This window comes from Halyomorpha halys, unplaced genomic scaffold (assembly GCF_000696795.3).
Source record: "Halyomorpha halys isolate HHAL.00 unplaced genomic scaffold, Hhal_1.1 Scaffold686.1, whole genome shotgun sequence".
Classification (NCBI taxonomy): Eukaryota; Metazoa; Arthropoda; class Insecta; order Hemiptera; family Pentatomidae; genus Halyomorpha; species Halyomorpha halys.
In genome coordinates, this window is record NW_027114454.1 from 131000 (window position 1) to 144203 (window position 13204).

The window sequence follows — 13204 nt, forward strand, 5'->3', positions numbered from 1 at the left end:
AAGTTAAATTGGAGTGTTACAGGCGTGTAGAGAAACTACCCATTGGTAGCACTCTAATGACATTTTACATTAGCTGGTCTCGTAGCCATCTTCTTAAATCGACAATTTAATCTTCGAATTTCGAAATAGTTTGTACTTTCCGTTACATGAATTGATTAATATGTTTTTATTTTACAATATTTATTGAATAGCAAATGTACGTTGAAAAATCATGTCTTTATTGAGTTATTTTCAAATTTTCTTGAAAAATTCAATGAAACTGCCTAGAAGGGATTCGATTAAAGGCCTCTGAAGCTGGGTCATAACCTATATCAAGTGTTTTCTAATAATGGACAAACATTAAATACATAAATTTCGTACTTTACATTTTTAATTAAATATTTGTCTGAGTTGAAATATTAAACTCAGAAACCATTAGACATGTTTTGGTGACTTTATTGTAACATTTCTGTGAATGAGGTAAATGAATGTTTGTATTAATACCAATAAATCGAATTATCGAAATAAAATTGAGTCACTATGATCAAATTTTAAAACTTTTTCTTTATCTTTAAAGAGTAAATATATTATTTATTTTACAAATCGTAACTACCCAGTATCGAATTGTAAATATTGATCCTTATTTCACAATATTATACGAATACATCGTCCTTCCTTTGCTATTAATCGATAAGAAAGATCTGACCGGGTGGGATATATGAAAACGTCATTGCAATGTTGAGGATGTTTGAAAACTTGTCAAGTTTTCGACAGAGGTGATATTTTTTGAGTCTAAACAATGAATTGAAACATAACTCGCTTTCTTTTACATCATTGTACTATGATGAAAAATCGATGAAAATTGGAAATCATAACCCAGATCTTCGTGGAAAGATAACCGACCAGTAGCTAATTACGTATTTTTCTGAACTTGAAACATTGTGGGTATTATTATAAGGACTTATATTATTGATACACTTGACTTTACTTAATATCTGTCGGGGCTCACATGGCTATTATAATAATTTGATTTGTTTTGAACAATTGATAATGTGAGGGCTTAAGCAGTTATTAATGGGAGGGGATGTAAAAAACATCTAACGATTTACTATTTTTTAATTACTAAAGAATTTTATGATAAAATAATGTATAAATAATGAAAGTAAATCGAAGCTACATTTGACATTGAGGTCCACAATATTTACCCCCTGGAACACACAAGTCTACGGATAAAAACCTTTATTTAACAAGTATTTCTAGCTATTGCCATTTTGCGGCAAGTAGCAAATGTCTATATCCGGCTTAAAATGTGAAACTAACAGAATGTAAACAGCGATGCCAACCTAAGTAATGAAAGGGTATGGAGTTGATCTGGAATGTGTTTTGAATTTATATTGAAATTGAGGTAGGTTAGTCGCGCTAGTATATTTGTTTGTATGTCAGTGTAATTAAGTTTCATCGTAGAGAAAAATATGTATGAACCACCCTATCTAAACGTTCGCTCCTGTGGGAATTTGCTATTGTTTGGGAAATGTGTGGAAACATCTTTATACCAGATAAATTAAATCTCGGGGTGGGGCTCTGCTCAGCAGCCTCTAAATGTCTTGTTAATCTCCTAGGATTTTCCTCCCTCAGTGTCACAAATTCATTGAAGTATTATAATTTTTATTATTATCGATGAGATGCTGCATAATTTCAAACGCTACATTTGGAAGACAAAAGAATTGATTAGCGTTTCTTACAGTAGTACACATACTTGTTTATTCGACTAGAGGGCACTTATAGGGACATACAAAAGTAAACAAGTTTGTAGGGAAGGAGCCTATGTTTCTTTATGAATGAGGTATGACCGATTGCGTAGGCGCTTAAGAATTTCTTAAAATATACTTTGGGTCTAAAATTAGGATGGAAAAGTAGCTAAATGTAGTCGTGGACAGGAAGGTATGTGTTGCGTAGGAAGTTGTCTGCTTTTGATATAAACAGATTACTCTTGCGGGCGCTCTCGTGTTAGCCAGTTTTGGTACCATGCTATTAACACAACATTGACGATCGTAACTCATTACATGTATCAGCCAAGCAGTTCTAGCTGCTAAATCGCTGAATTAAAACTTAAGTCACAGAGACCAAATTGTTTGGAAAACTACAAATAATTTTCCTGGCCAAATCGTAATGGCTCAAGGCAGCCCAAAACAATTAGCTATTAAAATTTGACCGATTCTGAACCTATTATGTAAACTATTAAGGAAGCAAGTCATTTTAATATCTAAATATAAATGTGGATTGGCTGGACTTCTGGGCTTTCTTAAATCAACCAACATTGCGGGAGTAAGGATGATAATTATTACCAATAAATATATAACAAAAACTGATAATGAAAATGTTAATAACTCTCAATTCATGATTTGATTTCATAAATGGCTGCTTGGGGGAAATTTAACATAAATTAAAAAATTAATTTAACTGTTGAAATTGTTTTTTATGTTTTGTTTTTGGGCATTAAATAAATTTGCTTCCAAGTTTAGTTTTTTAGGATTTGATTTGATTCTAAAGTATATAGTTTGGATTATAGAATATTCCAAAATATATGAATGTATTTTTCGGGTTTAGAAATTTATAGCTATGAAATATATATTAGATAAGAATATTAATCGGATAAAACTTGTTCATTTAATTTATAGATATAGGTGTTTTAGGCCTTAAAAATAGCAAAAAACATAACGAAGGGGTTGAGAATTCTAAGAAAAGGTAACTAATACCAAGATAATATTATGATGTGTGCTATTGCCACTGAGGGAAAGGGGACAAGGCAGTAGTCTCTCTAAAACAGATTACAATCGATTAAAAATTAATAAATGGAATTTGGTCCGAGTGCGGTCAAATTAAACTCAAATAGTAATATTATGTACTATTTTTAAATTAAATATCATTTATCAATAATTAATAATAATCATTAAATTAAATATCATTATGTGTGAAATGATTTTACTCAAATCATAATTTAAATGAAGTGTTACCTTTTTCTACCATGGGTATTAAACAGTGGCGTAGCGTTGTGGGGTGGAGGGAGCGGCCCACCACGGGCGGAACTTTTAGGGGGTGGTAAAATTTCACAACAATAAAATAAATGATAATTTTTATTTTAATTTAATACCATATTGGCCAGGTGGGCCTTATATTATTGATATAACACTTACTTTTTTTTTTTAAATGTTTGTATAGTCCCGTACAAAAGACACCCTCAACTATGTACAATGTTATAATTTTTAAAAAAATTAAGGTAAAATAAATAGATAAAAATGATGCTTCTTAATAAGAGAAAAAAGATAACAAAAATAACAACATTCTTAGAACTAACAAAACAAACAATTTACCTTTACTGGGGGGGGGGGGTAAATATTCATAATATCTTGTAAAAAAAATTGAACCATTAATACATTAATAATGAACAAATGAAAACTGTTGAATAAATGGTAAAGGTATGAAACCACATTCCACCTTGAATAATGAGACTTAATTTATGACAGAAAATGTTTCTAAAAGTGAATTAATATGAACTTTTCTTTTATTGTGTTCGACGACTTTCCATCGCATAATCCAAAACGATTCGCTCAGTATAGGATTGGTGTTATGTGAATAACTGACTGAGCTACTCTATATATGATCTTATTCGTCACCCCCCATGTAATACTTTTTTGTTCTCTCGCTCTTCTCCTTAACTTCCAACAAGAACACCATGTTTAGAACCGGGCCTCAATCCCCCAGTGAGAAGGGAAATTCCTAAAATCACTGACTTACAGGGCAGTCTTTAACTAAGAGGGTCTCGGGAACTTCTGAAGAAATTCGGGTCCTCCAGATTAGAGAATTTTTGTTCTGAACAACTTTGGATTATCGAGTTAAGAGAGCCCTAGGGTCCGGGTTCGGCCCTAGCGTACTGCACAACTGGCCAAGGGGTTGTTACCATCATATCATGACAGCTAAAAGCGTCGGAATCGTGGGGTTGATATCCCCAAACAATGGTCGTATCCAACATAATAGAAACCCGAAAAATTTGAAATATCCTTCCCCCCCCCCAAAAAAAAGTGAATTAGGTGGTTTCTCGACTCATCGATTTAACTAAACATGTCAAAAAAATTGAGGCTGAGTTTCGTTGTATCTGTCTTACGGCGGCGCCTTGAGTTATGAATATTAATTAGCCATTTTCAAGATGTTGGTTTGCCAAGACCTGATACAATGCCTTTCCGCCATGTTTACTTTAATAGACCCCGCAGCTGGTAGTAGCACGTCCCTGTCAAGAACATTACTGCTTTCTTATGAATTTTCTCACACGCCTTAAGTTTTCCTAGTCATCGCCTTAAAGAGCCTTTTAAAGTTTTATTACTGCCTTACTGTTAATATTCACTGTTCCTTATTAAATATTTTCTATTGTTAGTGAATATGTATTATGAATGAAGAGAACATTACGCAAGATGTATTTCAATGTGCTCACTTTCAGATAAAATTTTGAAACACTTTACAAGTCATAATTTACCTGTTGCCCGGATGTATGTTTCTGTATGGCTATGGATATTACTAATGATTCTTTTTGATATTATAATTAATGTTACCTACGATATTTTAAAATTTCATGATTTTTGACTCTTAGTCTACGGGACGTTTGACCAGTCAATTTCCTTCATTGAATTTTATGCATAAACATGGATGGGTAGAAACTGGAAAGAATTAAGTATATCTCATCAGAAGATTGTAAATTGATTAATTTAAAGTGGTAATCAAATCTGAAGAAAACTCGAAATTTGATACACGTACGTTATTAATTACAAGAATAAAGGTACATTTGGTTATTTAAATTTTAGCTGGAAAATTGTTTTATATTTATATTATCAGGGTCTACAATTTCGTTGGAAATTGTAAATTATTTGGTAAATCTACTAAAACGAGCTCCAACTGTTCATGGTCCTGAATCACCATTTCTTCTCCAGGTAGTCAAGTATGAGTAAAATTTATTATTGTCCGATATTAGAAGTACTTTAAAAAAAACATAATCAATTAAACATTTTTAAGGGTGTTAGATTTCTTTCTAGATAATTAAGCATTACTAAAGAGGGGCTAGAAGGCCTGCACCTCTCCAAAGAACATTTTGGTATAATTTTATACCATATCCTCCAAATTAAGGATGTAAAATTCTGAAATTGACACGCTTGATCTCTAACAATTTTCTCAACTTTCTTAAGTTTTTTTTTTATGGCAGACATTATTGGCCATGGTTGAAATTTCAAGTAAAACTGTAAGACTCCTGTCTCCATTGGCCTCAGATACAAAACATTATGAGGTTAATTCAAATATAAACAAAAAAACAGAGACTTATAAAGGTTTTTTTTTTCAGGCTCCCTTAGAGATACTTTCTGCTCTGTTGAATGGTCTGAAATTCACTTTATGATCTTGAGATCTGTCAATCCATGGATGAAACAGAAAAAAAAATTAAGATACTTCACTCTATTGTGATATATTGTGATATTTAATAATTCATTCAACAAATTGTATATGATGCTTTAATTTATTCTCTCCTTAAGAATTTGTCATTTATTAAGTTTTATCTTGCTTTTAATAAATATATGATGTTCAAATAACACAGTGATAGAGAATCTTAAAATAAATATTAAAAAATGAATACTGTAATGTAACATTAAATATCGCCTTCAATGACATTTTAAATAACAATTTAAATTTTTTTTAGGTGACTCTGATGTATTCATACATTCCATGAGGCAACTGGACTTCCGGATGCGAATAGGCAACCGAGCGAAAGTCGAACGAGCGACCCTAAGGTTCTTGGTATCTGGAGGGGAATGCTCACGTCTTCAATTTTACCAGCTACGGGGATTAAAGAAGATTCATCTAGAAACTATTAGGCCACATCAAGAGCTATTACCCCAATGGACAAGCATTGAGGTAATACCGGACCACAATCGGATAAACATACTGATTGATGCACCAAAATGTCGGGTATTTAGTCCTGCAGTTCATGTTCTTCTTAAAAGAGGGCCAAAAAGAACTCCTCGTGCTTTACATCAAAGGACTGACTGTCCTACAGACATCTACTATGCCCCAGCTAAGAAGCAACGCTGCTGTCGTCACAAGATGGAAGTTGTGTTCAAGGAATTGCCTGGATATGAATTCATTGTCCAACCCTACAGGTTTGATGCAGGTTACTGTAAAGGTGGTTGCCCTTATAGATACAACCCTGCTAACCATCATGCCAGTCTCCAAAGCCTTATATGGAGGCAGAAAAAAGGAGGAGCACCTAAACCTTGCTGTGCTCCAAGCAAGTTAGAACAGTTAGAAATTATTCATATTGATGAAGATGATCCAAACAAACTTAAAGTGACGACATGGAGTAATATGAAAGTTTTAGAATGTGCCTGTTTTTAATGTTCCTCATGAAATGTATAAGATGCGAGGAGGGTTTTACCAAATAATATTTATTTATTTATTTATTTGTATATAAATGTTCTGTTTATCAGAGATTGCACTATGTTCATAAAGTGCCTCTCTTTAAGTGAAGAATGTTGTAAATGATTAGTTTTGGAGATACAAGGCCAAAAACATATGCAATGTTTGAAAATTCCTTTATAGCTACAATATGGATGTTTTATGTGTCTTTTGGAATATTAATGTAATAGTTACGTTGGTGTGAATGTGTTTGTGTGTCTGTATATATGTTACCATAGTTTAGTCCAATAAGGAATTCGAAAATTTTTATTTGAAATGTCCAACAATAAATGAGATTTTCAACCATTTGGTTTTCAGATTGATAAGGTTGATTGTGGGGCTAATGGTTTTTTAATTTAAAAAAATTAAATTTTTAAGAATTGTTCTAATTTTTGACTTAAAATTTTCGAACCATTGAAAGAAGTTTTTGATAACCCTAATATGTTTTAAGGACTAAAAAGTGTAATATTATGTCTTTTATTGTTGGCTAATTTGACATTATAAAAATTCTAAGAGTGATTTGATCTGATTTTTTTCTGCACAATGGTTCAGAACATATCAGTACCAATAAGAAAAATACTACATTAGCTCTGTATGTATATTTTAAGAAATATTTATATATTATTTGCCATGATAAACAAGTTCTGATTATCAGTATAATCTGGATTTACTTTGTATTATGTTTGTTTAGAGTTGCAAATCACAAATGCATTTCATAAAATTATTACAGTAAAGCAAAAACATGTTCTATTATAGCTGATTATAGACCTGGATAACTGAATATAAATACTCATTTAACGATAACTACCTCTTTTGTTTTTTTTCCTTTTTGTATTTTTGACATTGTATATTTAAAACTTATTGTACTTTAGTTTATTTTTTTAGCAATGATTTTTCTATTTATTTTATTTTTTTTTATTCGATTTTGAGGAGATGAATATTTAGTGTATTAAATGATGTACCTGATGATGAGAAGTGTTTTTAATAAATCTGTTATTTTATATCTTTATTTCTATTCCTATGAATGGTGAATTAAACTGTCCTTGCTAAAGTAATATTAATTTAGTATTTTCCAATTATGAAAGAAACCATTTTTTGTTGATCTCTAGAGGTTTTGCTTGTAGATAAGTTGTTAAAAATGGATTTATTTTAAAATGTGAGTAATAGTTAACCCTGAATCAATAACACCTAGTCTCAAAAAGAAAATACAAAAACAATGATTTCTTTACAGACTATTATGTTGATTTACGGTGTTATTTAAATTAAATTATAGCTTTTAATAGTTTATTTGTTAAACAAAATTTTTATCATACTAACTATTTGAAGTTCTAATAGATAAAGTTTAAAAAATAATTTTTGATGCATGATGATCAAATGATTTCATTTGAATCCTTATTTTATTTTAACTAAACATAATTAATATATTCATTGTCCCAATAACCTTTAATGAATGAGCATAATTGTCAAAATTTTACTCTTACTGGCTGATATTATGTTGTGTAAGGAATAGCTACTTCCAATACACCATTATTTACAGTTTTACCTTAAATTATTGTGGTGAAGGGATAAAAGGATCAAGACATTTAATTAATCAAACATTAAAATAGAGAGAATATTAAAACAAAGGTAATTAATTATCAGTATTAATGAATAATCAGTAGACTGTAATTTTTCTCGTAGTATTTGCGGATGATGCAAACACCCTAAACATGTAATAACAATGTTAGGCAGTAAAGACAACTTCGGCAAATTGAGCAAAGGATTGGCTGACAGATCACAGTATTAAATTTGTCTATAATTGTACATCTAGGTTTTACATTTTGCTTTTGTTCCTCTCTACCAGTCTTACTTAATTCCATTCTATTACACTTATTTGATAGTGCATTTTATCTTATTCCCAGTCAAAGACTTGCAAGGGAATCTTTACCCTAGACATGGTATATCCTACTAGATAGATTATAAAGCAAATCCTTTCTTCTTTTAAGGTAAGGAGGGCCACAAAATTAAATATGGAATGATTCAAATTTTTCAATTTGAAATTAAGAGAACCATACTCATTAAATCTTTTTAACAGCAAGCTTAGTATTGTGACCTCGATGTTCCTTCTATGTAAAGTTTTATACCTTTCAATTTTTTTCAAAATACAGCAGAGCCTTTCCACTCGTCTAAATCCTCTGGTTCAATCTCAATCCATTTCTACCCTTTCCTATTATAAAAGTCTTAAGTCCCATAAGTTTACCGTCTTAACTTTTTTGTAAAAGAGCTGCTTCTCTATCCATACCATGAGTGTCCATGTATTTTCAACCTTCACCTGGCTTCAGTATCTGTAATGAACTTAAAAGGAAAGTAGTGAGATATCTTAAAGTCCTTTTTCATCCTCCATATGTCTTTCGGGAGTCCTGAGATTTCAATCAACAACAAAACTTTTATTAAGAAATCAAATTTGCTTAGAGGAAATTTATTGCAAATCCTAAATTATGTCTAGTTCTAGGCCTAAGTTCTAGAAAATAAGTAGTATGGATCCTTGAGTTTAAAGTTTTGATACTAATTATTCCACCTCTGCTGAACTGCTGCTTAATTTGGTCTTAGCTTTATCCAGTTGAAGTATGGTGGTGATATGGGGTAATTTGGAGCCTTCCTTCGCAAGTTTATCAGTCAGCTCATTTCCAGTTATTCTGAAGTGCCTTGAGATCCACTACAGCATAACTTGTTCATAGATAATGGTGAGATGTTCCAACTTAGTGGCAAGCAACATCAACCCTGTATTTCACTGGACTTTAGGCTCATAAGAAGCGAAGCTGCATCAATTACAGATAAATTTCTTGATGTCTATTAGAATTCTGGTTGCCTCCAGTATTGACTCAGTTTGGTTTTATAGTTTTTTGAGTACCATGGGGATTTCTTTTGCTTTATCTGATGCATGGTCTTTTGGAAAATCCGTATGGATACCTCAACCTCCATTCCTAAGAGCATTTCTGGCTTGACCATCCGATAAGATTCAGGTCCACGTATTTTTTGGGCAGGTGGAGTTCATATATTCCAGCTCTTGAACTCTGATTTCGGATTGATCCTGGACACTCTTCATTGAGGTACCCGGAATTTATGTGACTTTTTATTATGTATGTTATGGCTGGTAATCAAGGACATGCCCATGGTGGGGAATCGTCTACTACCTTCTTTGTTTCGAGTTGCATTTGACTGAAGATCAGCTTTTATTGAGCATGTTGAAGAAGCTTTGCCGTTGTATAGGATTGCATGCCATTGGATAGGAATGCGTTTTGCTTTAGTGTTCAAATTTAGCAGTTTTATATCCCTCCTATTCTCAATTCTGAGAAGGCCTGTAAGAGACCTCTTTCTACTTATTGGAGTCGATTTTAGACCTCTGGTGATATCCTTAGTCCCTGATTTTGGAAAACAGAGACTTTTTTGAAACTGGAGTTTTCTTAAAATTCCCAGCTTATTATTTCATACTCTAAGGTGGGCCTGAAATATCCTGTATAAAGGGATTATAGAGTCATGATTTTCTCCCCAATTCTTTTTGCTGATTTAGCCACACGCTTATCAATTTGGCCTTACCATGTTAATCTAGGGTCCAAGTTGATTCCAAGATAACTGTGAGAGACATTTTTTGTAATCAACCTTGGACCTAATTTTACATTTATGGATTCAGGAGTATTTTTTGTATTTGGTTACCCTGTAGTATCTTCAGTCCCTATTTTTCGGTCCATAAAAGGAGGGCATCTAGTGCGATATGCATCCAGTATATGCAGCTATGGCTGATGTCCTCTTACACCAAAGGGTTATACCATCAGCATACAGCAAGATGCTAACATTATTCAGGATGTCAATAAGATCGTTATTGATGAATATGAGAAATAAAATTGGAGATAGAACTCCTCCTTCGGTAACTCAATTCTTAATGTTTTTGAATCTGCTCTTTATTCCTCTAGTGTGTACACTGGCCTTTCCTAACTTTAGGAAATTGTGAATCCATGTTTATGCCTTACCTTTCATTCCATGTTAACATTTTGAGGACTTGGCCTTCTCTCTAGACTCGTTCAAAAGCTTTTATTGTGTCTATTCAAATAACAAAGGTGTGCTCCTGATTTTGGGAACCATCCCCAATTTCCTGGTCTTTGGTAGATTTGTAATTTCTAAATCCTGCTTGCTCAGGAGCTATTAGTGTAGCTAGTCTAGTATTGCCCAGTCTTTCCATTTCCTTGCCAAGAAAATTTAAGAAAGTGACAGGCTTGAAGCTGGAGAGCTTGTTCCTTGGTTTTCCGAGTTTAAGAATGAGAATCACAGCTCCTTCCTTCAGATTTGGTCTTCATTTCAGTGGATTGGTGTTGAAAGGACTGAGGAGTCTCTTTTCTGCTTGTTCTCCTAATTTTACAATTATCTCATTCATTATACAGTCTACCTCTGGATAGCTTTTAGTTTGCTGTATTTAGAATGCTAATATCATTGTTGAGCTCAGATGGTGTGAAGGGAGTATGAAAGTCTTCTTAGAATGTCTGAGATTGTGCTTTAGCTGTTTATATAGTTTTTCTTATTTGGCAATCTATCTGAATCTCGCCAGTCTTGCCGATATGTTTTATAATGTGCTTTTTCCCTTGTTTTCAATTGTAAGAGTCATCATATCATACTTAATGTGGTCACCAGCCATTGATTTGACAAGTTTCCCAAGCTTATTTAGACTTTATATAATTAGACTTATTTTGACTTTTCTATCTAAATTTTAATCTTCAGTTTTTTCTTGCTACATTTTCCTTTTAAATTGATTCAATTTTCCCTTTTGCTAGGCTGTGACCTCTTTCAACTTGATGCAGGTGACTTCTGCTGGGTTCTTTTCTGCTTCAGTTCCTATATTAGTCAGTTCTCAAATTCTTCAGTCCTAAAGGATTTGTAATACTTGCTCCTGTAGAAATACTTTCTACTATTAAAAATTGTTTTGTTTTTTTAATATATATAAAAGAAATAATACTAATAATTTAAGGAAGTATACATATAGGTGGATTAGAAACTAGTTACTAATAAATACAGCCAGGTGTGATAGAACTTTAAATACAGAACTAGAGTAATAAATTGTAGAAAAATATTCATTAGAAATAGTTGTAAATATGGTAAAGAGGTAGGTGTAAAAGGTAAACAGATAGGTGAAGTAAATGTGGCAAAGGTGAGGTACAATAACAAGTAAGTGAAAATATTAAGAAAAATAACAAATAAACAGAGAGGGAAGTACCTGTCTGATTGAAAAAAGGGATGACAACTAAGAAGTTATGACAAAGGGGCAAGAAATTATAAATTTCCCCACTTCTTTGCTAACCATCAAAAAGGGTAAGATTTTTTATAAAATTTATATAGGTAACTGACAGGATCATCTAATCTCTTGTCTAATATTACAATAGGCAAATATATGAGATAAATATAGAGGTACATGAATAAAGTATTAAATACAAATTACATACAGTATTGAGAGAGAGAGAGAGAGAGACAAAATGTTTACATGGATAAAAATAAAAATGAAGTTATTGAATACGAATTGAAAACATGAAAAATGGGATGAATAGAGGTATAATAAATTAAGAAAATTAGAACAATATGTATAAAAATAGTAGGTAGTAATATTGTGACAAGTAATAACAATAATTACCAGTCAACAATCTTTTGGACATGGGGTAAACATTAAGTTGGTATACAGATCGTACATTTACATGTACATCATATTGGTAAAAATGTCACAAACACTATAAGAACAATATTTGTAAGTGTATAAGGTGAAGATAAAATTAAAAAGATTATTGTTTTAAATAATATATATTTTTTTAAATATCTTTATTCAAATTTACAACTGTATATTACATAATAGATTCAGTAAATTTGATCTTGGTTAAAATGGAGTGTTACAGGCGTGTAGAGCAACTACCCATTAGTAGCACTCTAATGACATTTTACATCAGCTGGTCTCGTGGCCATCTTCTTTTCAGGCGCCTCGGAGGAATGTCAGGAATGGAAGAGGAAGCCAGGTTAGAAACTAGGGGATTTGAGTGGTTAGGGAGTTTATAATGGAAGGAGTGATATCTGGTTCGGGCTAGATCAGTTATATGGGGAACATTAAGGTCTTTATTTATGATTTTATTTGTGACAAAGTAAGGAGCATTGAGGATTTTATGAAGGATTTTGGATTCTAAGGATTGGATACGAGAGGAATTCGAAGGTTTAGTGGAGCCTCAAAGCTCAGCTCCGTATGTTCAGATTGGCCTTATTACAGTCATGTAGATCAGTCTTTTGTAATGTGTTGGGAGTTTAGATCGTTTGTCTAGTAATTGCTGTAATAGTCAAAATCTACGTGCAGTTTCTTGTCTTTTCAGTCTTGTGTGAGGATCCATCGGCATACGTGGTGAGGATAGAAATAATATTTAAAAACAATAATGAAAATAGAAAAACTTGGGTGTCCACAATAGTTCAGAAATGGAGTAAGACTAGGAGGGGGCAGAATATAGCTACAATAGTATAGAAAAATAGTTAAATAAAAGGAAAGGAAAATAGAAGGGAGGGATAATAGGGTATAATAGTCGTATGTTAAGTGTGTTTGATGAGGTTTAGAATGTGCCTGCAAATAAGGGAGCTATTATCTTTGTCAGTTTTGTGGTTGACGGATTTTTATAGTAGGGCCTCAGATTTTAGGTGTTGTTGGTGGCTGGCAGCAGTAGCAAGAAAAAAGTCAAAAGAATGA

At 32.4% G+C, this 13204-nt stretch overlaps 1 protein-coding gene across 1 annotated transcript in view; it reads left to right on the top strand.

Annotated features, from left to right (window-relative positions):
* mav (maverick) overlaps positions 1 to 7473 on the top strand; it is a 17567-nt gene extending 10094 nt beyond the window's left edge. The window contains exon 6 of the mRNA XM_067051635.1: positions 5714 to 7473. Coding sequence (XP_066907736.1) covers positions 5714 to 6408 — 695 coding nt within the window. The 3' untranslated portion in view covers positions 6409 to 7473. The remainder of the gene's footprint in view (positions 1 to 5713) is intronic.
* Positions 7474 to 13204: the final 5731 nt, after the last annotated feature.